Raw genomic sequence first — 25,578 nt, forward strand, 5'->3', positions numbered from 1 at the left:
ACGATTGTCTGGAATCACTTTTTCTGACAGTTTCTGAGGCTTCTGTTTTCTGCAGATTAAAACTGACCTCTAAAGATCTTAAAGGATTTCAAACTGCTCTCCTAGTAGAGGCAGCCAATATTTCAGATTCTTGTGGAGGTTTCTATACTCGATACTCATCAAGCTGATCCCCTGTTGCTCCTTTCCTCTTATGTCACACCCTTTGCCTCCTCTCCACATCCCTCTGTCTTCACATGCATTTGTCCCTAACACTGTAGTGTAGTGTAGAGCTGAACCACATTTTGTTCCTCATAGTTGGTTCTCATGTTCTGTCAGACACTAATTGGTTACTCGTCCTTGAACACACAGCTGCCTCTTCGGAGGAACAACTTCTGATAACGCGAGCGCATCCTGACCCCCCCGATGAGCACTTCATATTCATCCTGTCCCAGGCTCTTTTGTTTCTTTACCCTATAAGACAGAGGTACATTCTTGACTCATTATTGGTTCTTTTTACGCTCTGCGTGACTTTGTACTATTAAAACACCACAAAGTCAGTCTTGGTCATCGTGCCTGTCTTCATTTTCAGATTTTCCACCACAAGCCTTAAGACTCTGCCTCATGTAAACTTCTTCTGTTATCAGTTCATGTCGTCCTCTGCTTCTTTCTCCTTATATAGTTTTTTAGCAATAAGCGTCCTGTAAGAAGTGTAAACCTGCCCCTGCACCCTTTGTACATGATGTCCCCAAAGAAATTAAACAAGTCTTTCTTATTATCGCTCGCGCTCATTTTGCTTCTTGTTTGTTTGTTTGCCTTCTTCAACTCTCGGTGGGATTTCACGTCTGCAGTCCTGCTTGTTGTGAGGTTTTCCCTCAAAGTTTTTCTCAGGTCATTCAGCTCCATGTTCTGTCTGCTTTAACCCACACTGAGGTGATCATCTTAGCTTTGTTTCCCTTTCGGTTAAACCCCTCCTCGCTGTATGAACATCTGGATCAGAAACATCTTATTACTAAATGCATCATTATTTGCAGTCATCTCATCAAGTCCAGTGAATCCTCCTGTTACTGTTGTCACAAATTTTTAACCTCGTGATCCTTTAAAGACAAATTAGTTTATGTTTTTGGCCTGATGGTGGCAGCAGAACAACCTTAAAACTTTGACGTGTAGTGGAGAACGTTTATACTGATCATGTCTGTGCTGGTAAACCAAAGTTTTTTCTTTTTCTTTTTCTTTATATTCTATTAAAAGTCTATTGTTCTGTCCCACAGTCTAGTAGCTGGCAGTACAGCACCATGGGAGTTGTCATGCAGGAAAAGACCCCAAATGAACTCTGAAAACGAAAATGATTGCATTTGTATAGGAAGGATTCTACCACAAATGTTTTGATCCATAAAGAGTTGACCGCTGTAACTATCATCACTATGCAGTTTCCACTGTAATATCAATTGATAAAGTTGTGATGGTGAACATGTGTATTTACACATCCAGATATGGTGCAGCGTTACCATTCATTCTTCTTTCTGTTTTCGTAACAATAAAATTCAAATATGCACTCCCCACCAACTCCTAGTCAACTTTACTGCTGCGATAAAAGTGAACCAAAAGAGTGAAGGTGCTTGAAAACAAAAATGAACCAAAAATGTCCACAGAGTTACATTTGTTACACAACCTTTCTCAATACAATTTTCGTTCATCATTTGATGTTTGTAGCTGCATCACAGAATTCAAGCTGCCACAACTGACTCATTGTCTTCAACATATGTGTTACTGTAGTGTCAGAGGGAGGTTTCCAATATATAAAACATTTGCTCAGTTATATAGGATGATCTTTGACAGAAATTTAAGATACAGTAGTGAAGTCTTTGAGAAATTGTTGAAAAAGATCTTTCTTTCTGTCATAAAATCTTTTCACACCCTTGTAAATTTCTATGCTTGTCGGTGTTAAACATCTTAAAGATGATGCTCGGTGAAAACAGTCAGTCTGTGCCACTATTTCCAGCCCGTTTGGATCTTTTCTTCCATGTGACCTCCCTTGTCACTTCGAGTTGCCACGTTATGGCTGTGAAAAGCCTGGAATAGTTCAGACATTATTGATTTTTTCTTTCCCCCATGTTGAGTAGCAGGCAATGACTTTGTATCTTCCTCTGACAATGACAGAAACTTCAGATTGGAATTGATTTAAGTCCCAGTGGAGCTCAGGTACATTAAAATGCTACGAAGATTTAATGATTCATCTGTTTGTTATGTAACATGACATTATTGTGCCTGTTGTCTAGCAGTCATTGTACAATCAGTGTAAAATGATCCCGAATAAAGCTTCAGCTTCTGATGTCTCCAAACTATCAGTGACAGTGCTAAAGAATAGTTACAGTGACAATTATAAATTAATTAGTGGTTAATTTTTCTGGTTGGTTGTTGATTGGCAGGGTCATGAGCCCAACCTGAACTCTTCGATTTGTCTTGTTTAACAAACAACAAAATTCTTGCAATGATATAAAACAGAAAAGCAGAAACTCCTCACATTAGAGGAGCTGCAACCAACAAATGTTTGCATCTTTGCTCTATGCACAGCAATGCCAGTCTTTTGTCCAGACCAAAATATATCAGATGGGCTGCCATGAAATTTTGTACAGATTCATGATCCAGAGGAGATGAATCCCACAGACGTTGACTTTGTATCTTTAGGCTTTTGCTGAAATATCTCAACAACATTTGTATGAATTGCCATGAAGTTTTGTGTGTTTTGTGTGTGTACTGCTGCTCTTCATGTCTCTTACCTGGTACGTGAAGTTGGTGTTATATCTGCCTCTGCTCCTTGCTTTGCAGCAGTTTTGACTCATCTCTTTACAGCAGATCACAGTGATGCTACTCCACTGTGACCTTTGCATAAGGTCTGCACCTCGGCTGCCTGGTTTTCACGTGTATGGAAGTTTGCATTACCTTCAATTTAATCTAGTTTCCAATCAGTATTTGTTTGTGTTTTTATGCAGTTTGTATTCAGTGGCACTCCAGTGTCTGTACTGTGGGTCAGCTGTCCTCCAGCTTCTCTCTCCTGGTGCACCTGCTGTTTTGTTTCTACGTTCTGTCTCTTTAGGTACGGTGTCAACACCAAACTACTGCCTCTAGACCTAATGTTTCGACAGTGGGCTTGTTATCCCGACACCAGTTGTACAGGTCTGTCTCTACAAGTTCTACATCTACAGTATTTTCCCAAGGATGGTTTTCTCCCCACATTACTACATTAAAATGTTGGTTTGTTTATTAATTGGGTTGACACACTGTAGTACAGACAGCCCTGCAGAATGAACTGAAATTGTCCCTGTATAATACAATAACGTGTTTTGCCTTTTCTTTTGGTTCCCGTAAGACTGTAAAATCAGATTATTACAATAATGATATTCCCATCAGCCTCAGTTGTACTTTGATTTTAGTCCTAATTAGCAAATGTTAACTCTGCTCAGATGCTTAGCGAGCACGGCAAATATTATACTTGCTAAATATCGGCATGTTTGCATTGCTGTTCTTCACTTCACTCGAAGTGCACTGAACTGAAGTACAGCCTCAGGGAGCTGCGAGTACAGCTGTAGAGTCTTAGTGCGGTTGCAGGATTAAAGAATTAAGCCATTAACAGTTGAATTTTGACTTTGTCAACACCAGTTGACAAGATGATCTAAACCTCCAACCACTGAGAGGACCATGAGTGGACAAAACTGTTTTCTATCGCTTGACTAAGTGGTTAATCAACTAATCATTTTACCACTAAAGAAGCTTTCACACCGCCATGTTTTAAACCAGCCTGACAGCCACCTACCTGCAAGCAAAGTGTTTTTAAAAGCGGCTGCTGCTGCAGTCTGAGGCTGCGATGACTGGCAAGTGTTTTAGTAAATGTCATAGCGTTAGTACAACCTACCCAGGAGTCAGTCTTACATATAATATGTAAAAGAAGGGAGTGGGATGAATGGGGGAGTCCTCTAGTGTACACACAAGGTACAAGGAGCTAAATACTTTAGTACTATAAGACCATAAGTGAGATTACTAAAGATTTCCACAAATTTGGTGGAAATGTTGTCCCAGGCCCAGTTTTTCTTAGAGTTGTCCTCACATGTGGCTTGAACAGTGTTGGCTATTCAGACACCAGCATCATCAGCTCCTCCATGAGCTCTTCTTCCTGATCTGTGATGCCTGCTATTTCTGCAGTGCCTGCCCTCTTCTATTTGATTGGCAAACACCAGTAATTGCCAAAGGGTGAGTACAGTGAACTCTGATTGGCAGACCAAAATCTGTGTGGGCAGCAACTAGGGCTGGGTATCTTTTAAAAATGTTCTCTATCAGTAATCCAGTCAATACCTTGGCTTTGATACCAGTTCCTCCATTAAAAAATCCATTTTAACAAAAAGAAAATTACATTATGGTACAATTACTTTATATGAAGATGCTGTTCAAAGACCTGCTGAAGGAACTGTTTGAACTTTGAGCACTTTACTCAACTTGAATAAAATTAAGAAACTGATTGAATATCTGTGCTGTAACTGTCAAAACTCCTTAGATATTGTAATTTCATAGTGAATGGTGAGACATTTTTGGATACTCATTAGTACTGATGCAATTTGACTGGAAACATAAAACTATCGAAGTTTGGTACTGAGTCATAGCAGCCGCTACTTCTTACCCCATACAGCTGTAATCCCCTGCCATCGCCCCCCTCACTGAAATGACTTGAGGCACAGAGTCACCATGCACCAGTGTAAAGAGGCCCTAAGGCTCTTAAAAATGTTTGAAAGTAAAACTAGACATAAATGCAACCACACATATCATCACTGATAAAATCAATAGTCATTCATTTAAGATAAACACAAAAACTTTGTCCTCTGTCATTGTCTTTGTTACAGAATAGATTACGTGAGTTCTGTTTGTGTGTATTTGTGCATAATACTGCATGAGTGTGTGTTTCTGCACGTGTCTTTGCATATGCGAAAACAAACACGCAGACACACACGAGCAGAGAAGCAGCAGACATGAGGGAAATTCTTATCATTGCTGCAAAACTGTCACCGGACTGTTTCTCTACACTGCAATTACAGACCAGAGAACAGTGTGCATTATTTAAGGACAAATGTAAGCCGTGTAGGCAGACAGAAGCAGAAAAGGTCCCGAACCCACAACCCTTAATTACCTCACAGTGACGCACAAGAGCGCCTCTGAAGGATGCTGGGCTGACAGAGTGAACTTGTCCAAGTGTATGTTATTTACCGATCCAGTGAACTGCGGCTTTGTCCTGAGGGTTCAAAAGGAAAGGGTGGAGTAAGGTACTTTTCCATATGAATAGTTTATTATTCAGTGCAATGTCATTATTATTCTTCCTCTTTGATATTCTGCTCTTTAATATTCCTTTCTTTCTGTTCATAAAAGTTGAAATATTAATCCCAGTGAGGGAAGATCAAAGCTGCTCCATCATTCCTTTAATAGCACGCTTGAAATGTTCTGCAACATGACAGACAGTTTAAAACGGACTTCTGCAGCCCACGCTCAAAACATCTTGTGTATTCAGTGTACCGGGCAGCTGTTAAGGGGCTTAGCATTATGATTTAATGGTAGGAAGGGACAGGTTTTTGCATTAATCATCTCCTCCACCCACGCAGGTTTGAAACAGATGCTTTTCCCCCCTACGTGTTAATGATGCAGATAGTGTCACATAATCCAAGAGATTTTAAAGAGGGTGTATAAAAAGAAAAAGAATATATGTGACAGATCAAGTGAAGGGATTCATTGTGACAGGAGGCAATCAGCAGCTGCTTGAGCGCATAAATTGTGCCAGAGGGGTTCTGCAAAGCTGGTTAAGAGCAAATAAAGAGAGAGTGAGGGGAATAAAAAGAGGTGAGAAAATTTGTTGGGGCATGTTTTGGGGTCTAAAATTAAGATGTAATTTTGGGATGACCTGGACCGCGTGGACTAGGACGTTAGAAGCCTGACGTGGTCTTCCAGTCAGGTCTAATTGGATGGGTCTTCAAGGTCATTGATACAGAAAATCCTTGCTCACTGCAGCTTGTCCGTCAGTCAGTAAATCAGTCGTGTAATTATGACCGTGGAGTGAATGGAGGAGCTGTCTCCTGCTGCGTTAAACACACCTTGCCACACCTGGACGCACTGCTGATTGACTCTTGGGGAGCATCTTGAGGATGCTCTGATTTATCTGCAATCATCATCAACTTCACGGGCAGCACAGAGTGTCTCCCAGATCAACAAGTGATGCCTCTAATCAATACAGAAACCTACTTAGGTCTGACTGGAGGGTTTCTCTGAACTGATCTTCTATTGCTGTGCTTTAATTAGATGGTAAAATAAAGCCATAATGACTCCAGGGGTCATTTAAAACCTTCAACATCTAATTTCTTGGCCAAGCTCTAAACACAACACCACAGAATAAAACATGTCAGCATTAAGTTGCAATTGCAAGCTTGTTAGCCAACAGTTGGCTTCTTACACATCCATCAGACACACAGCAATGTTATAACCATCATTCAGAGTCGTGTTTCTGGCCACTAGGTGAGTTCAGCAGTTTTTCCTCTTCTAGCTCTGTTTTGTTCTCCACCAACTCCTGATGGAAAATTCTGGCTCTTTCACTGCTAAATCTGTTTGGTGTTACACAGGTAGCATACTGTTGATTTCTGGAGATTTTTCCTTTTTTTGAAAAAGAAAAACAGCCCTGGGAGAGCGCTGAGAGTGTGCAAAACTAATGAGATTCCAATTAGTCTTAGTTGTTTCTTGTGTTTAGTGCTACTTAACAAAAATTAACATGCTAACACACTAAAACAAAGATGGTGAACATGGTAAACATCACACTTGCTTAACATCAGCATGTTATGCGTCAGCATGCATGTTGCCGTAGTGAGCATGTTCACACACTGTGCTAAAGTGCAGCCTCATCAAGCTGCTGACGCCTGACCTGCTAGCAAAGGGTCATGCAACTGTTTTTTCGTTTTCTACAATAGTATACAAAGCAAGAAAGTCTATAAGCACAGAGGACCAGTGTCTGTGTCCCATGTGAAAGCAAATATTAACTTGTTTTAATGTAGCCTACATCCATTAGGCCATCCTCCTCATATCGCCCACATACAACAAAATAACCAAAATGCATCCCCCTTGTTAACCTGCCATCCTCCATCCTCTAGCAGCAGAGAGAAGTCAGGGGCAGAGGGGTTGTTTAATTGAAAATGTTAGTCTAGTCTGCCTGACTCATTGATCCTTTATCTGACTGATATTTGTGACAGTTCTGAGAATCCGTGGCCCCGACCATGGCTCTGAAATATCACCAGCCCCAACTGTGCTATACTGATAAAGCCATGGTGCTGTCTGTGGTGAAATAGCATACAGATTTGCAACTGCAACTTTGTCCCATCCTTCTGCTCCTCTGTCAATTTTGTCCTGGAGCTATAATATTATCCAAACTATTCAGCCACATGTTTATTTTTGTTTGTTTGGTGTTATTTTTGTTTTTCAGTTACTTGACGATGGATCTACACACCACAAAAGTTAATAGGAAGGATTGGCGCATCACCTGCGTGCAAATTTGGACTTTGGCGTATGCACTACACGCTATTTAAAAATGTAAAGTCATGTTATTGGTATGCAGTTTAAAGAAACCTGTTTGAATTTTCACATTCTTTTCAAGCCAAAACACATCCTTATTAATGACCTGGAAATGTCATTAGTTTACAACTCCTTTATAAAAAGTGCTTTATTAGAAAGTGATGCTGATAAACTTTGCTGAGTGAAAGTGAAGTGTCACAGTAGCAAAACTACAATGCAACCTTTGTCATAAAGTGTTTATGTTGCAATGTGCATCTTAAATGTCAAACTACTACAGTACTTTCCTCTGGGAACAGTTTTCTGAATGAAGATTAACTTAATTAACTTATTGTGACCAAACCTCCATGTTGTTCGGATTGACAGGGAGGATCCCTTGAAAGACGACAGTTACACTGATGACTCACTCGGTCATGAAATTAGATGTGACAGCCACCGGTGGAGTCAAACTCAAAGAGCCGCTTCATCTTTTAAAATTTAAATCACACTTTCCTGACACTAGTACAGTAATGATGCTCATTAATCATGGTTTTATTTCGCATCGATGACTTGCGAGACTCTAGATACAGCAATTAGTGATGAGTCACCACTAGAATTAACACCCGACCCCAGCGCTTCTTGCTGCAAGAGCCTGCTGGTACGCCATCTGATGACCAATCAAAAAGCAGCACTGGGAAGAAATACTGGTGTGTGTGTGTGTGTGTGTGTGTGTGTGTGTGTGTGTGTGTGTGTGTGTGTGAGGGAGAGATACAGAATAGCTCTGACGTGATCCTCTTATGTCACCGCATCTTATTTCTTTCCTTCCTGCCCTCCTACTCAAAAAGCTCCATTTGAGGTGTTTTCCGGAAAGGAGACGCTCTTTGCTAACAAGGCAGCTCAGCGCCGGTCGTATTGGTGCGTGTAATTAAGGCTGCAGAGAGATACCTCCCTGAATGGAGATTCCCCTCTGCATCAGTCTGCCCTCTCTTTTCTTTATGTTCCTTTACTCTCTGCTCTTACCTTGACATGCAACTCCCAATTTACCCAAAACAAAATCTCAAACTGCTTTAAGGAAATGAAAACAGAAGTAGACAGGGAAGTAATTATGCCTTATGGGATGTACTGCTGCAACATAACAGAGGAAGACATATTATATAATCAGCATTCACTCCTATAAGAAAGAAAATAAATACTCAAACTGGACTTGAAAAGCCCCTCCAGTCATTCTGTCACCTCTACCTCAACAAATTGCTGCGGTGATGGAAAAACCTCTTGATACCACCTAAACTTATGTTTACATTTTTTTCTTTATTTCAGGAGAAAAGAGCTGTGGACAGACCAGAGGAAAACAAGCAGGCTATTTTTATCTACTGAAAAGTTGACGTTTTGGAGAGATGAGACCCTGATGCAAGGTTTTTATCTGATACCAGAGAAATGGTGCGATGATATCAGAAACCAAGCTGGAAAAAAATAAATAAAGAGGTCATGGGAGTCCAGCATTTTATATTCAACATGGCAAAAGCATGCACATGGTTGACACACTAACACAGACTCACACACGTGCACACACACTTTGATTAGATGCCTCTTGAACTAATTGCTATATTGGAAACAGAGAACTCATTAAAATTGGTGTCAATTAATCTACCGAGTGTAATAAATTTACAGGGCAGGGACACAGAGGTCAGTGTTTAAACTGATTAACCCAGTGGAGAATCCACAAAGTCTAATTCCCCAAAGATTAAAAGGAAAAGCATGAATAAATGAGTGAGGAAACATAACAAATGCAGAAGTTTGTGTGTATGGAGTAAATTCAGGGTGCATGGACTGTACGTCTCCATGTGCACCTTCTGTTTTTGTTCATGTATGTGCAGCAGTGCAACGTGCAAAAAGGCTGGGTGAAGGTGAATATAGATCAGGTGGTGCGATTATTAAATATTCTCTCAGCCAGCATCATAGCTCTCACAGCTGTTACAATCACAGTTAAATGTGATAATGAGCAAATGGTAAACTTTGCACTGGAACATGTTTAAGTGCATAAAACATGATTTACTTTTGGTATTAGCCCTGGTGACCCGGCATCTTCTTCATAAGGGTTAGGTAGAGGACTGTATGGTTATACTGTAGCAGCCTGGTATTGCTGGAGGATAGGCGAGGCACGGAAAGGAAAGGAAAGGAAAGGAAAGGAAAGGAAAGGAAAGGAAAGGAAAGGAAATACATGCTGTATTCACTAAACCAGTAGTTCCAAAACGTTTTCTAGCATGCCCCAGATTCAGAAGCTGAAAAAGTCCCCCAGTCTGGTGTGCAGAGGTCATCTATAAACTTAAATCATATTAATTTTACTTTGTTTCACTCCATATTTCTACCGTGGTCATCCAGGCCTCCTCTGCAGTGATGATGCCCCACAGTTTGGGAACTTATGCACTGGACTGTTTTCAGCTACTTCCAGTTGTGTTCCACCATAAACTGTTCATCAGGGACCACGATCGGATGCTAAGTTCGGCTCATGAAAAACAGACATGAAACAAAATGTACTTACAGAAAAAAAAAGAACAGCTTTAGACTCTTTAAAATGTCTTTTAGAAATGCTGATCAATTTTTAGCTGACCAAAAAGTAAGAATTAACTCTCATAAATTGAAAACACATTGTGGACAAAACCAAAAAACAAGTTCAGAGCAATTATAAATGTGCATAGAGCCATGATATGCATTTCTACACTTCTATGATTGACAGGTCCATGTGGTAGCATCATTCACAAGGTAGCCCCACCCTTATACATCTGCTTTATCTTCTGTTTTCCTCAAAATGGGACAAACATTTACAAAATGAACATCATGCTGCATTGAAAAAGACTTGAAACTAACCATTGACACCATAAACTCATTAGGAAACTCATTTTTCTTATAGACTTCTATATAATCAGACTTTTTGCCAGAAGTTGTATCATCCCCTGCTGACAGTAACAAAAATGCAAACTTAAGGCACTTCAGCTCTAACTTCACTTTTCAGACACAGAAACTTCTATTATACAGTCTGTGACTGTGTGATTGCAAAGCATCTTTCTTCATTTCAAGTTGAACAAAAGCACAGTGGACAGGCTGAAAGCAAGCTTTTTTTTTACCTCCTGAAAAGTTGATATTTTGGAGATATGAGACCCTGAGATTTTTATCTGTTACCAGAGAAATGGTGAGACATCAGCAGGAACCAGGCTGGAAAAAAATAGGGGTTAGATAAAGAAGAGGTCTTTGAGGCATTTTATATTCAACATAGTAAAAGCATCCACATGGTCGGTGTTTAGACTGATTAACCCAGTGAAAACCTGAATAAATGAGTGGAGAAACAGCAAATGCAAAAGTTTGTGTCACTGCACTGCAACATGCAAGAGGGCTGGGTGAAGGTGAAAATAGATCAGCAGACGTGATTATTGAATATTATCTGTCAGTCTCATAGCTGTGAAACAGCTGTGCCAACCACAGTTAAATGTGATAATGAGCAAATGGAAAGGTGTACCTCTGCATTTGCACAGCAGTGTGTTTCAGTGTATGAAACATGAGCTACTTTTGCTATGAGCCCCAGTAACCAGACGTCTCCCTCATAAAAAAGCAGAATATATAACCAAGTCCAGTCAAATCACATTTTGCTTGTACAGCCCAATATCACAAATCACAATTTGCCTCAGGGGGCTTTGCAATCTGTACAGTGTATGACACACCTTGTCCTGTAGACCTTCAAAGAAGTAAGGAACCCCCCCCCCCCCCCCGTTAAAAAAACAAACAAAAACCTTTTAACAGGGAAATGAGCCTCAGGAATCTTTCTCCTAGGACCTGAAGAGCAAAATCACATTTCATACAGAATGGGGGTCCAAGAGGACATTGAATGTCTGTATAATTATACTGTAGCAGCCTGGTGTTGTTTTCAGGTGATCTAATTAAGATTTAATGAACATAATAAATGGCTTTGCCTCATCGCACTACGCTCTGGTACAGCAGGCTGTGTGTTCAACTGTTGCTGAAAAGGAATGGCATGCTGGATTCACTAGACCAAAGATCTCAGAACTTTTGCTGGTATGCCCCTTCAGAAGCCAGTACAACTTCTTTCCCCTTTATAAATCATATTCATTTAACTTTTTCTGGCTCCATGCCCTCCCAGGCGGGGCCCTCCTTGCATTAATGGGAACCACTGAACCAAACTGTTTTCAACTATTCCCCGTTATATTCCAGGATAATCTGTTCATCAGAGACCACACTTGGATGCTAAGTTTGGCTAATGAAAAACATGCTCAAAACAAAATGCACTTAGAGGTAAAAATGAAGAGCCAACTCCTGAGAGTGTCTTTTAGTACAAAGAAACACTGAACAATTTTTAGGGGACCAAAATGTTACAATTAACTTTCATGAATTGAAAACACAGTGAAAGGGTGAAACTTCCAAGACAAAAACAGACACAACCAGAAACCAAGTGCCTTGATGGGCATTTCTACGCCTCTGTGTGACAATTAACAATCTTTACTGCATGCAGAATCACCCCTCTGTCCTGTTTGTATAAGACAAAAATGTTGGCAAGGTAAAAAGGAAGATATTCCAGGTAGAGCAACAGAAGAGAGATCCTACTGCCAAGACAGACATGCACAAAAACAACAGAAGTTAAATTACTCTTTGGAGAAGAGGAATACAGGATAAGAAGAAAGTGGATCTGGTGAGACATCATGCAGGTGTCATCAGTAAGTGACATGAATTTCTCCGGTGGATGTGTGCACCTCTCAGCTCAATTTTATGTCGCTTCCCAACATGCGTGTTATTGCTGTTTTTGGTTCCTGCTGTTTTCTGTCAACAGTTGCCTAAATTTTTACCGTCAGCAGAGCAACAGGTGGGCTGCACCTGCTGTCAGGAGATAACTGAATCTGGTCCTTCACAGAGGCGCGGTGAATATCCAAGTGGGAGAACCCAACAAATATCAATTCAGCTATCAGGGGTCATGAAATCAATGTTTGTGTTAAGCTACTTTGCTGTCGGCCACATCACTGGAGGTTTTATCTCTTGTAGACATTTTGGCTGCACTATTTCAACCTTTCCTCATGTTCAGCGACTTAATATAAATGATCACATCACAATACTAGGACTGTCTGGGTGTGTTTCCTGAAGTTAGTGGATCGGCGGGTTCAACTGGAAAAGTCTTTTGCAGATATTCTGCTGCATCCTCATAGAGGTTTGAAGTTGATACTCTGGTGTCCCTGGGTTGTTTCTTGGGTTGCAGATTTTGTGCATTTTTCTTACCTGATTCAAAATCCTTCTGATGGATTAATCAATTTCACCATCAAGATACTTTCCCCCCTCATTTTAGTTGTTTTTTTTTCTAATTTCTTTCTCTTTTTTCATTTTAAATGTAGGTTTCCTTATTCAATAAATGCCTCTGACAGATAAAACAATGTCAGATGAGGCACAAGTGCTGCCCAGTCCATCCAGGAAGTTGTGATTTTGCAAACGCAACAATTGACGCTAAAATAAACCAATCTACGTGACCTTGCAATTTTGTCCAATCACCACAATTTTCAGCAAAGTTTGCCAATCATTGTAGCTCCCCTCAAGTTGCACCAATCATAGCAGCTCCCCACACAAACATCATACATGTATGTGTCAATGAACCGACTTCATGTTTTATTTTTTACTATTTTCTGCATTTTTTTTAAACTTTTGTCATGGGTACTGAAGAAAACAAGGTTTGTCAGTGTTATTGACTTTTATCAGTGCTCTGTGCACTTTCGTAATCTTGAGCCTTGTTGGTAAGATTACTTAGAACACTCAGAACAGAGCAATTTTATTTTCACCGGAACAAATTGCCTTCGATTTTCAAAGTGATGACAAGAGTTTTTAACTTGTTATGAAACAGTCTCATATTTACAACTTTTTTGTGGTGTATCTGACCCAATGCTGGACATAAGGGTCAAAGTTCCAGGATTCTGTTTTTACAAACACAGACATCAGTCAGCACTTCATGAAGGACCTGAGTTTGAAATCTCTTCTGTGGTTTCCTTCCTCAGTCTAATGGCATTTTAGGTAACATGAAAACTTTATACTTTTGCCACATATCCTCTGCTTGGTCCAGCACAAAAACTCTTTGAGATATGCACATTTTTTCCTCCAATTAAATGGAAGCAGTAGGTTTAAATGTGAATGGCATACTTTTTCCCCATTTTTGTTTTGTTAGAAAATTGTAAAGTCTGCACAGGTATAAAAGAGGACTCTTGTTCCTCTATGTGTCTTCCTGAATGTTAATAAGACCTGAATGAATCATATTTCCTCAGGATATTGAGACAGTCAGATGGGCAGACTCAATGGACAGCAGTGTCCAATTATGTCTCATTAAGATCTGACTGTCTGGGTATTTTTCTGATAATTATCCTCATTGGTTTCAAGTCAGAATAGATAAACTAATCAATAAACTCCAATTCTGGTATCAAAACTGCAAACTCTTGGCCCTTCATGAGACATGCTTGAGATCCACTGCCTTAGGAGTAACCACTCCAAATTGTTTTGCTAAAAATAGAAGGAAAGAGACATGGGAAAACATGGTAAAGAGGTGATGAAAGGGAGAGCTTTCAAATCAAAGCAAAGTTTCAAAACTATTAATTCTCCCCAAAATCTTTCCAGTTTTTTTTTAAAGTTCCAAGAATAAGTAGTTTTATATTGACAATGGAAAAATAAATTGCTCCGTATTACCATGAATGGGGTCGCTCACAGTAATTGACCCTTAGAACGTATCTTTTAAGTCATTTGCTGCCTTCAAATGGAACTCGTGAGCTCATGGTTACGGAATAGGAAGATGTGTACTCAATATGCTTGGTGGTTAAGTCGTGAGGACACTGCTGCTAGGCAACAGAAACATGGACACCAAAACTGGCAGCATCCTGAGGCAATTGAGGGTAAAAATTGGGCAAGCTGGCGTGATGATAATGAAAAGATGAGGCCGTATATCAACATGTACCTCAGACATAAAATAACGAGGAAACCTATTTAAGACTACAATATATGAAAAGTAGAGCAAGGCGTTCATTCTCATTCCCAGGTCGTCAAATATTGACACTTTGGGTTGGTGATTCAGACTTATCAAAAACAATCAACCTGACGGCATGGGAATGAGACTCAACTATCTTTCTCCAAAATTGCTTATTCCACCTTTAAAAAGTTACCATCCACCGAAAGTTGAACTTCCATGGCCTGCACCAATTCTGAAAACATCAGCAAACTTTCAAGTGTGAACCAACGGTCACCCTCTGGTTTATGGAATACTGTTTTGAAATCTTGTGTCTGACATAGTAGGGTTTGCCATCTTAGTTTTTTGCAACCAGAGCATGTGTAGTACACAGAGCATGGTTACTATGAGATCGGTTTTTCTCGTATTACAACTAAACAAAAGTCAGTAAAATATGTTTATAAAATCATTTGAAGTGAGATATGGACAATGTAGTAACAGAATCCTGATCCAGATCTGAGTTTTGTGAGCTGTGTGTTGCTGCTTTATCATCTATTTCAGTGGTTCCTGAAAGGTGCGCTGAGGCACACTGATGTGCCGTGAGGGAAGTCCAGGTTTGCCTTGGGATTTTGTGACCATCACATATATTATTAATGGAATATACAACTACAGAAAAATTCATTTTTAATTTACTCTATCAGTACTTTGTATGCACCAATTCTATACCCTTACAAAAAAGTGAACCCCAGGTTTTGCAGTTTGTACAGTTGCACGATGGGTGAATTATTAAGACTTTTACACGTGAAAGGCCCTGATTGAAACCCCACCCACACTCTGGGACCCCTGCACCTGATTGGTTAGTACTCATTGCCACTGTTGGGTGGGTTGGTTATACAGTCTAATACAGGTGTGCTACATTTGTGTGAAATCAAATTTTACTCTAAATGGACCAGAATTTACTAAATGAACATTATGTTGTATTGAAGACTTAACATAAATATAAAGACATAAACTCATGAGATAACTATTCACAGGTCATAAATCAAGTAAGAAGCGAGGTCAATTTGCCATAAGACTCCATACAATTTTTATTCCTTTTGCTGCCCCCTGCTGGCCATCAGTAAGAATGCAGGTTTAAGACACTTCTGCATCACCTCACTTTTCAGAACTGGACGCTCCGTCCATTCTTTAATATACAGTCCATGCAAACACATCACAACTCCTGGACTCGGTAAACACGACCCCATTTGAAGGCAGCAACTGAGAGTGAAGCATTTGTTAAAGACAGAGGAGTTGATGGAGACCAAAACAGAGCTAAAAGGAGTGTAAATACTGGACTTACATTCATCAGGCCAACAAACACACAACTTCTGCTGTGTTTGCTGGATGCATAAATATGGAGCTGTTTGCTAAAATATTTGCCATCACATCTTTTTAAGGCAATAGTAGCTCAATGTTACAGCTTGTTGTGCTGCCCCCAAGTGGCCAAAAAATCAGTGAACACAGGTTTTCAATTTATTTTAAGAACTTGCTCTTCTGAGGTTTCTGTGATCAAGGTGTATATTTCACATTACATTAAGTGTTGAATCAGCCAACTCTAAATGTAATTCGTTCTGCTAAATACTTGTTATTCATGCTTCAGAGTACACAATCTGAGAGCAGACTGAGCTAAATCACCTAATATCCCCAACATTACACCAAAACCACCCGGGAAACAAATCAGACCAGGGTCGAGTGTCTCCAGCTGAACCGTGAGTCTGCGGCAGATGACTGTCAGGGATGCGGCACAAACAGTAATGAACCCGTGGTTGTGAATGAAATCGCCTGGTTGTTGTGAATGAAATGATAAATTGGCGTCTCAGTCATTAAAAGTGTGGAGAGAGAAACATGAGTCATGCAGCCCGGAGCACAATCAAAGCTTCCTGCTCCTCCGTCTCCGTCTCTGCTGATGGACCCAAAGCAGGCGGCTCTGAAACAAGCGATCAATGCAGTGCACCCGAATAACTCAAGCACAGGATTAAGAATACAATACATGCAGCAACAGCAGGCAGGAGTGCACATTGTGCGTAAACACTCATTCTTTGCATCGTTATTGTAGGCTAAGTGATTGCATAACACATAGAATGGTATCATATTGTGGCTGTGGGTGCAGAACATACGTAAGTGCATATGGAAAGGCCTTTTGTTGCAGCTGATCACATTATTTCATAATAAAGTCTAAGATTTTGCTCAGCATTATAAATATAGAGCAACTTCTTTTCACTGTGTCTGTATTTGGAAAGAAGACCAGCAGTCAAAGTTGAGGGAAATTATCTTAAATTGCCATGATGCTGCATTCATGTTTCTTAATGTGTTTATCTTACTGCAGTTCTTGGTATGAGAATATTATGCATATTAATATTATAATATATTATAATAACATCAAAATTAAGCACTTGGATAAAGGTTAAAAGTAGTACTCTGTTTGTTACAGTGTTACATTTTGGAAGTTATTTTTTTTACTTTATAATAAAAAGAAATTTTGGGTAGAATAAATATAAGTAAGTGCCTGTTTATGAGTCTTAAGAAATCATTAATAATCTTGCAGAAGGTGCAGATGTTATTAACTGTTAAATGAAGTAAAATGTTAATGGAGTTTGGCGGGCAAGTTGGCAGACAGGTAGCCACTAAACTTCAACTTGAACTAAACTTCAAAGTCTGTATTTTCAGAGCAGTGGGCTTTTCTGTTCAGGATAACGGGCTGAACTTTACAGTGACAGATGACTGACTGTTATTATCAGTTACAGAGCAGGACTCATCATTGTTCGACACTGTCAAAAATGCTGCATTCGTCTTGTGCTCATGTAGTTTTAGTGTCTCTGCAGCCTGCAGGCTACAGGTCTTCACTGGTCCTCCCAAACCCCAGGACCTTGGATCCGCACTGGTTTAGACCTGCAAGGATGTTCCCGTTCTATTTCTGTGAGTCCCAGCCATTATGTGTTTTACATTACGTGTTATGTTAATATTTTATTAAAGGATTCATATAATAATTCATATTCTCTTTAATATTATATGTATGTGTATATATATATATATATATATATATATATATATATATATATATATATATATATATATATATATATATATATATATATATATATGTATATATATTCTCTCTATACATCCTAATGCATTTAGGAACAGCTTGGACATATTCTACTGACTCTACCTTTGGCATTACTAACGTAATTATGTTTAACATTATGGATTCGAGGAGACTCAGCAGCTCATGGTGGAAGTGCTGTGCGTGTTTTGTAACTTGGAACATTTAAAAACTGCATGAAAACTGCAGAGGTGATAATCGTCTCATTAGCAGCCGACAATGAACAAGTCACTGTTAAAGTTCAAAAAGGAAAACAGTTGATGTTACCTTTGATGTGCAAGATACCACTAAACTGTACAGCTGATTCTACACGAGTCACGTTTGTCGTCAGCAAGTGGATTTAATGCAGCGTTTCTCAATCCTACCCTGCATGTTTTAGATATTTCCCTGCTCCAACACACCTGATTCAAATAAACACTTCGTTATCAGGCTTCTGCAGAAGCTTGATGACAAGCTGATCATTTGATCAGGTGCGTTTGAGCAGGGAAACAGTTAAAACACTGCAGGGCAGTGGGCACCAAGGACCAGGGCTGGGAAAGGCTGATTTAACAAGTGGATCAACCAGGCTGTTTCAATCAGCAGGAGAGGAATAACAGAAAACCTTGAAGTATTTCCCAACTTTGTTGATGAGGAGGACTGATTGTATGTGTCACAGCCTGCACAGCACAGAAGGCTGCCAACGTTACGTTAGGTAAGACACAAAAGTTTTGACAACAGTCAGGTGTGAAGTTTGTGCTGATCAGGTCTGTGTCTCCTACCTGGTTCAGGTTCTACTTTTGTTGGTTCTGCAACAGTCTGGGTTCCAGCTTGATTGGGTTCTCGGCAGTACATTTCTGTTTTGAATGTGACCTGCAGTACCCATTTTTGAACGCTAGGGTTTTACATATTTTCCCTTTAATTATGCTGCTGTTCGAGTTTTATAGCACAGATGCAAATAATTAGATTTTAATTATTCGGCATAATGCTTTCTGCTTGTAGCTGGTGCTGATAAGAGCATTGTTTACACGTTGCCATGACAACACTAGAAGTCATATGTAGTTTTCTTATGCTGTTGTAAAAGATTTTGTTTACTTTATGAGTTTAAGTTATTGTTATGTTGTCTTTGTTAAATTCATCATGATGAATACATTTTTCTTTGTAAATGACAGCTGGTCTACCAGGCGAACATGGTAATAATTACTGATAAATATAAATATCCTATTTCACTACTGTTATACTTGAGTTTATGAGGAAATGAGACAAAGTATGTTTATTGTCATTTTTGAGCTTTGTGCTTGAAACTGTTTTTTGTTTATCTTATAGTTTTGTGCAGATCTCCACCAAGCAACACAAAAAGAATATTTGGATTAAACCCTGTAATTTAATTAACTTTTTTTGTCATTAACAGATTATTATTACATTTATTTTGTCATTTTATTGCATGTAACTAGTTACATGCTTGTAGTCACTCCTCAGCACTGCTAGAATTCTATTAGACATTTTTGTGATATTTTGTCCTAATTAGTGTGTAAATTTGTGAGTTATAGCCAAAAATGTGTTTTGTGAGGTGACAGTGACCTTTGACCTTTGACCACCAAAATCTACTCAGTTTATCTTTGAGTCCAAGTGGACGCCTGTACCAGATTTGAAGAAATCCCTCCCCCAGGCGTTCTTGAGATATTGTGTTCATACAAGAATTGGACGGATATGAGGTCACAGTGACCTTTGTCCCTCGTCCACCGAAATCTAATTAGTTCATTCTTGAGTCCAAGTATTTGATGACAAGTTTGATGACATTCCCTCGAGGCGTTCTTGAGATATTATGTTCACAAGAATGAGATGATCCAGAAACATGATGGCCACAGCTGCTTCCAGTGTGGAGCTATTAAAAAAAAGGGTTTTCAAGGTTTTGAAAAATCCTGAATCACAGAGGTCCTTCAGCATACAGTCATGAATGTGCACAAAAATAATTAGGCGGATAGTATAATATATTAGATTAGCTCTGGACAAGCTTTAGGTCTGGTTTTCCTGCACGCTCACGTAAGCAATTGCATGATCTCCTCCAGGTTTATGCCTGGCAGAGATAATAAGTTATTTTCACCTATTTTTTGTGATCCAGCTTACAAATGTTTGTTGCTAATGAGATGAACTGCTGCACAAATTACTTGAGTGATTTAACAAATCAAAGTTTCCCTTCTAATGATAGAGTGGTTAGAGCCGGTAATCAAAGATCAGTTTATCTTTTCATCCACAGTTGTCAGAAGAAAGGTGACTTCTGAGGGTCAAAACAACTTTCCAACTGACAAACACTGATTGAAAAACTGAAGAAAGAATAACATGGGCGTTTAACTCCAGTGCTTCTTGGTTCTCTTGATCATTTACAGCAGGAAGGACTGACTGAGTCACCATGTTTCAATGCAGGAAAGGCTGCAAATGCCATCCAAGGTAATAATGGAAAAAAGTAATATACTGCAAGTTACTGCTGATCCATATGGAATACTAAATGAAGCAATATTCTCAGGCTCACTGGGTGACTGAAGGACATCACTGCTGTTAGTTGAAGTGAAACTGATTCCTTGAGGCTGAAATTTTCAATCAGGTGTTTGTTATGACTAAAAATATAATCTCATGTAGGCACCAAACTGCAATCAGCTGATTGTCTTAATGCCTATCAAACTTCATAGAAACTGGTGACCTCATCAGTTTAAAGTCCTCCAATCCCCGCCCAGTAACAAGTAATCCATTACTTTGTCAGTAATGACCCCCCCTTGCTGCGCTGCTGTTGTTGTTGTTGTTGACTTTTTGAGGCATATTTTGCCCAGCAACTTTTACGGGATGACTCACCCGAGGCGGCTGTTACGCATGACAAAAAGAAAAAAAAAATCAAAGGATAAGGTGGAGCGAGCAGATGGCAGGAGTCAGATAAAAAGGTGTTTGGCGCGGGAGGAGCGACTATTTGAGACGGGAAACGGGCCACATGATGCAGCGCACCGGGACCATGCGGAGCTCCAGGCTGCTCAGCGGGGCGCTGCTCTGCGCGCTGCTGCTGCTGCTCTCCAGCGCTGCCGGAGCCGAAGTGTTGGACACCGAGTCCGAGGAGGAGCTGAGCCCCAGAGCCCTGCGGGACTTCTACCCGAAAGGTCCGAACCTGACTAGCGAGAAACAGCTGGTAAGCTTCACATCTGCACTTCTTCTTTTCGGCACTGCGCGCAAAAAGACGATGCAACTTGAAATCTTTTTGCAAAAAACGAAAAACGCAAAAATATATATTTTTATCATCTCATCAAATTAAATAGTATTTTGTATTTAATATTGTGCATGTGTCATTGAAATTCAGTTTGTAGTTTTTCTTCTAATGTTTTTCTATGCCATCAACCTGCAGGGACAGCAGATTTATGGCTAAATCTGGCACATTTGCATGATTCACTTAAGTGCTCGTGTTAATTAGTATTCATTGACCCTTCTTAAATAAAATAAACATAAACATGTCTGTCGCCACCTTAAAATAAACCAAACTCCATTGAGAAAAGCATGCGATTAAGATTTTCCACTGTCATATAACTTCTGTCCTGTGCAGATAATATTCCTGACACTTTATAATCAATTTGTGTCTTTGTATCAAAATTACAATAATTATATATAACTATATTAAATAATATGTATTTTATATACACAATCCTTTTGCATTTTCGTTAATTACCTACTCACATGACAATATTTTTGTTTGCTCGCCTTAAAATAACAAATGCGCATTCATTACGCACTGTTTTTTGTATTTCCTGCAGCTTGGAGCTCTCCAAGAAGTTCTTGAAAAGCTGCAGGCAAAGCGGCTGCCTTTATGGGAAAAGAAATTTGGCCAAGTCCCAACGGTATTGTACCTTCTTAAACACACTGTATTGATTGATGCGTGTTGTCGGAGCAGGGAGAAATGACTGTCAAACCTGTGGTGTTGTTGCCTCTCCCTCAGTGTGACGTCGGGGAGCAGTGCGCCGTGAGAAAAGGCGCGCGGATCGGGAAGATGTGCGACTGTCCCCGAGGAGCTTTCTGCAACTTTTTCCTGCTGAAGTGCTTATGAGCCTGAGCCGGACCTGAATGTAGCGTCGAGATGAGATGGAGAGGGAAAAAAACAAAAAACAAACTGTCACTCGATTCCTTTGTAATTACTGTCATATTTTTTTATGATAGCCTACAGCTGAGGAGCAGAAGGTGACTGCCCAGAGATAAGAACTACAGTAGTTCTATGATGAAATATATATTTTAGAAGTATCACAGAAAACTATAAGTCTCTGTAAGGAAATTATGGTGATGAGTTCCTGTAAATAATCAGAACCACTTTATGTCTGTAGAAGAACCACAGGGTCATTATTGTGATGTAATAGGAGCTAAGATATTACCCACAATGCACAATAAACCCCCTCCCAAGGACCATACACACGCTGTAAAGCAATATTAAGGGAATATTATAGTGATTCTTCTGGGCAAATCCAAAACCTGTGTTTTAAACTTGAACTATTTTGTTTCAGATGAATGTTTGTGTATGACTCATGGTAACAATAATAATAATAAACTGTGGATCATCTTGTTTTGTAAAGCAGTGGACTGGCCGTTTCTTCTTTTCAAACTGCTCCATCACACGGGCCACTGAGCTTGGAGTCAGTTATATAACACATGTTTTGATTTTTTTTTTTCATGTTAAGGACAATATTTGAGGAATGATGACGTGGATGTGACTGCCATCTGTGGCGTCATACCACCCGGGGGGGTGGGGGGGGTGGGTCAGGCTGCTCCATTGATAATAATAGGGCAGGGTGGGTGGGGAGTGGGGTGAGAGGGATTAAAATGAAACCTAATCCAGCTGCAGAGGAAGTAGTTATGAACCACAGAGTGACTGTCACGTCTCAATCAACATCTCAATCACGCTGAGCCTCCCATTCACTGTCAGTGGAGCAGCGTCAGACTGTTGCTGACGTTATGTCGCAAATAAAATCAGATTCAGAGTGACCTGAATCTAAATATTCATGGAACCTGTACAGGTGTTCTCAAGTTTGAGCTTTGATTTAAACATATTTCAGCTACAACTCTACACTCTTATAAGGGTGCATGTGCAGAGTTTGAGACTAGAAGACTGTTTCCACATTTATCAGGAGAAAGTTTCTATAGGCTCACCTTAAAACTGAGTTTAAGTAGTATTTCAGTCCTTTACTTGAGTAGGAGTACTAATACCACACTGTAAATACTCCAAAACAGGGGTTTCATCCATTAAACATGTTCAGGTCCGAGGATAATTTCTGTCAGTGTGCACATACGTTTGATTCTTCAGAGGATGAAAAACTTTGCCTACGCAGGTTCTAAGTTCTGCGGTTTTTCAGATTGGGGTCTGGGGACCAACAGGGGTCTTTGAGTGGGATGGAGGGGGTCTCCAGCAAAAGGAGGAATAAAATATCTTTGTCGTACATTTTTTTTAGAAGTTGGAACAACAAGGGAGGAAAAAAGTGACTCTGGTTTGATCATTTTGTAACCTTGGTTGTCACTGTTCTGTTTTCCAGTTCTTCTGAGCGGTGGAAGTGAACTACGACTTTTATTATTCCTTGCATCTATTGTGAGGGAACCCCTCATCTTTAAATCTCAAATTAATGTAAAATTGACAGCACCTGACTTACAGGCACTGACTTTGTTTTGTTTAATGCACCAGAAATGAAGGATTAATCAAGAAAAGCCATGGACCAAAGGAAAAGCAAACTTTTGGAAGAGACACAGGAAGAGGACAGGAAAACTAAACACTGGCTCGAGATATGTCCTTTTGCATTTTCCATGAGTTTCCTTTACGTTCCCTCTAATAATATTTTTTCTGGATTCTTTTTTTCCATCATATTCCATAATGCTGCACTCATCTTGTATCCACTCTTCCTCTCTGCTACCTGTCAGCAGTCGTCAATAATGCAGAAGAGACAACTACGAAATGTTGACAGTCCATCTTTGCTCGGCTCTGTGTGTGTGTTTGTTTATACACTTGGGACGTGTGTGTGTTACCATTTGGGAAATCAACACGGACCTAAAGGCAGACTGTAGATTCTGCTGACAATCTAACTGACCTCACTGTTTTCCCTGTTTGTCCTGTTATTACCTGGAACAGCATCATTAATATTTCCCTGACAGGTGGAGGGACTCTCTCAGCATTTCAGAGAAACTCTACCTCGGAGGTTTCTCTCTTGTGTTATGATCACTCATTGGAAATTATTCCTTAGAAAGCCTGACATCATTTCAAGTGATCATGTGTAAAATTGTAAAACCTCCTGGCTGTGGCTCAGGAGGCAGAGCAGTTTGATCTCCCGCTCCTCCTGTCCTCATGCCCAAGTGTCCTCGTAGAAGACACTGAACCTCAAATTGCTCCTGACATTCCTGTCTCCTCAGGCCGCCACATTGCGCTGTAGTACAAACAAGCATTGTGGCGCCATGGATGGCAATATCAGTCCATCAGTCAGTCGTCCACTTCGGTCCAGACTGATCTGCAGGTCGCCCTCATGCTGGGAAAACAGCTCTGACCCAGTGAGGTCTGGACTCCTCAGACGTCTGAAGGTGTCATGTGGTCTCTGGCATCAAGACGTCAGCAGCAGATACCTTTAAGTTCTGCAAGTTGCGAGGTAGAGCCTTGGACTTGTTATTCCCACAATCAGATTGAGATCTGGAGAATTTTGAGAACAAGTCAACACCTTGTCAACACCAGACCACCTTCGTCCATCACTCGGTAGTCCAGTTTTGACACTCATGTACCCATTGTAGAAGCTTTCAGTGGTAGACAGCATGGACACTTTGGGCAGTCTGTTGTCACACAGACTCATACACAGCAAACTGGACAGCAGTTCTTCTGTGACACTGGACCACACTGGTTAGCCTTTGCTCCACATGAGCATCCATGACCCTACTGTCAGTTCACCAGTTGTCCGTCCTTAGAGATTTTTTGGCAGGTACTAACTCCTGACCCAGTCATCACATCATCTTGGAAAAACTCATGGCTGATCAGTGTGTGTGAACAACTGTGGGATGGATTGGCATGAAATTTTGCACTCTCATTCATGACCGTGTGAGGATGAATCTTACTGACTTTGGTGATCGCCTGATTTTTCCTCTGGTGCCACCAGCAGGTCAAAATTTTCACGTATCCAGCAAAATATCTTAACATCTACTCTATGGACTGGCTCAATTTTTAACAGATATTTGTGGTTCACAGATGATGAATCTTAAAGTAACGATGTAAAAGTTTTCTGTTTAACTCTCTTTAGCAGCACTAGTGGCAGTAAGCTGAAATTGCAGGCATGTTTTTGGACTTTACTACCCAGAGATCATCATCTGTAGTCATCAACTTTTTCTTTGTTCTTTCAGACAGCCATTATCCAGAAAACAAAAGCTCACTGTGCCGAAGGCCCATTGTTCCAAAAATACACACTTTCCCTGGAGTTTTTTTGTCCTTGAAATACAGTGTGTGAGATTTACAAGGACTTACTGGCAGAATGTGGCAGATTTGGAACAAAATAGTCATAAATATGTTTCTATTAGAGTATAGTCACCTGAAATTAAGAATCATTGTGTTTGGCATTGTGTCCTCCATGTTTCGATAACAGTCCAGAGAGGACAAACCAAACACTGGATCCAGAAACAGTCTTTTGCATTTTGCATGAGTTTTGCCACCATTATATTCTCAAACATGCTTGGAATGGGAGAGTGAAGTGACATGTTTGCAATCTGCAAGCTCACCAAATCCTACACACTGGTCCTTTAATATCTTGGTGCATTTTTACATGAAAACATCAGGTGACCTTTGTCAATTAGATTTAGGCAACAAAACGTCTTGGTTATGTTTTGGAAAAGATCATGCTTTGGGTTAAAATAAGTATGTGAGTTATGTCAGGTAGGTTATGTACATACATTTTGAAGCCTGGGCCTT

The 25,578-nt window shown here is 40.0% G+C and overlaps 1 protein-coding gene across 1 annotated transcript; it reads left to right on the forward strand.

Annotated features, from left to right (window-relative positions):
* The first annotated feature begins 20,571 nt into the window (after positions 1-20,571).
* On the forward strand, positions 20,572-22,227 carry cart3 (cocaine- and amphetamine-regulated transcript 3). The gene is made up of 3 exons (XM_084723251.1): positions 20,572-20,805; positions 21,422-21,505; positions 21,604-22,227. The coding sequence occupies exons 1-3, from the start codon at positions 20,614-20,616 to the stop codon at positions 21,709-21,711; spliced, it is 384 nt and encodes a 127-aa protein (XP_084579377.1). The 5' UTR covers positions 20,572-20,613; the 3' UTR covers positions 21,712-22,227.
* The last annotated feature ends 3,351 nt before the right edge of the window (positions 22,228-25,578 follow it).

Source organism: Lutjanus erythropterus, chromosome 1 (assembly GCF_056507025.1).
Source record: "Lutjanus erythropterus isolate fLutEry1 chromosome 1, fLutEry1.hap2, whole genome shotgun sequence".
NCBI lineage: Eukaryota > Metazoa > Chordata > Actinopteri > Lutjaniformes > Lutjanidae > Lutjanus > Lutjanus erythropterus.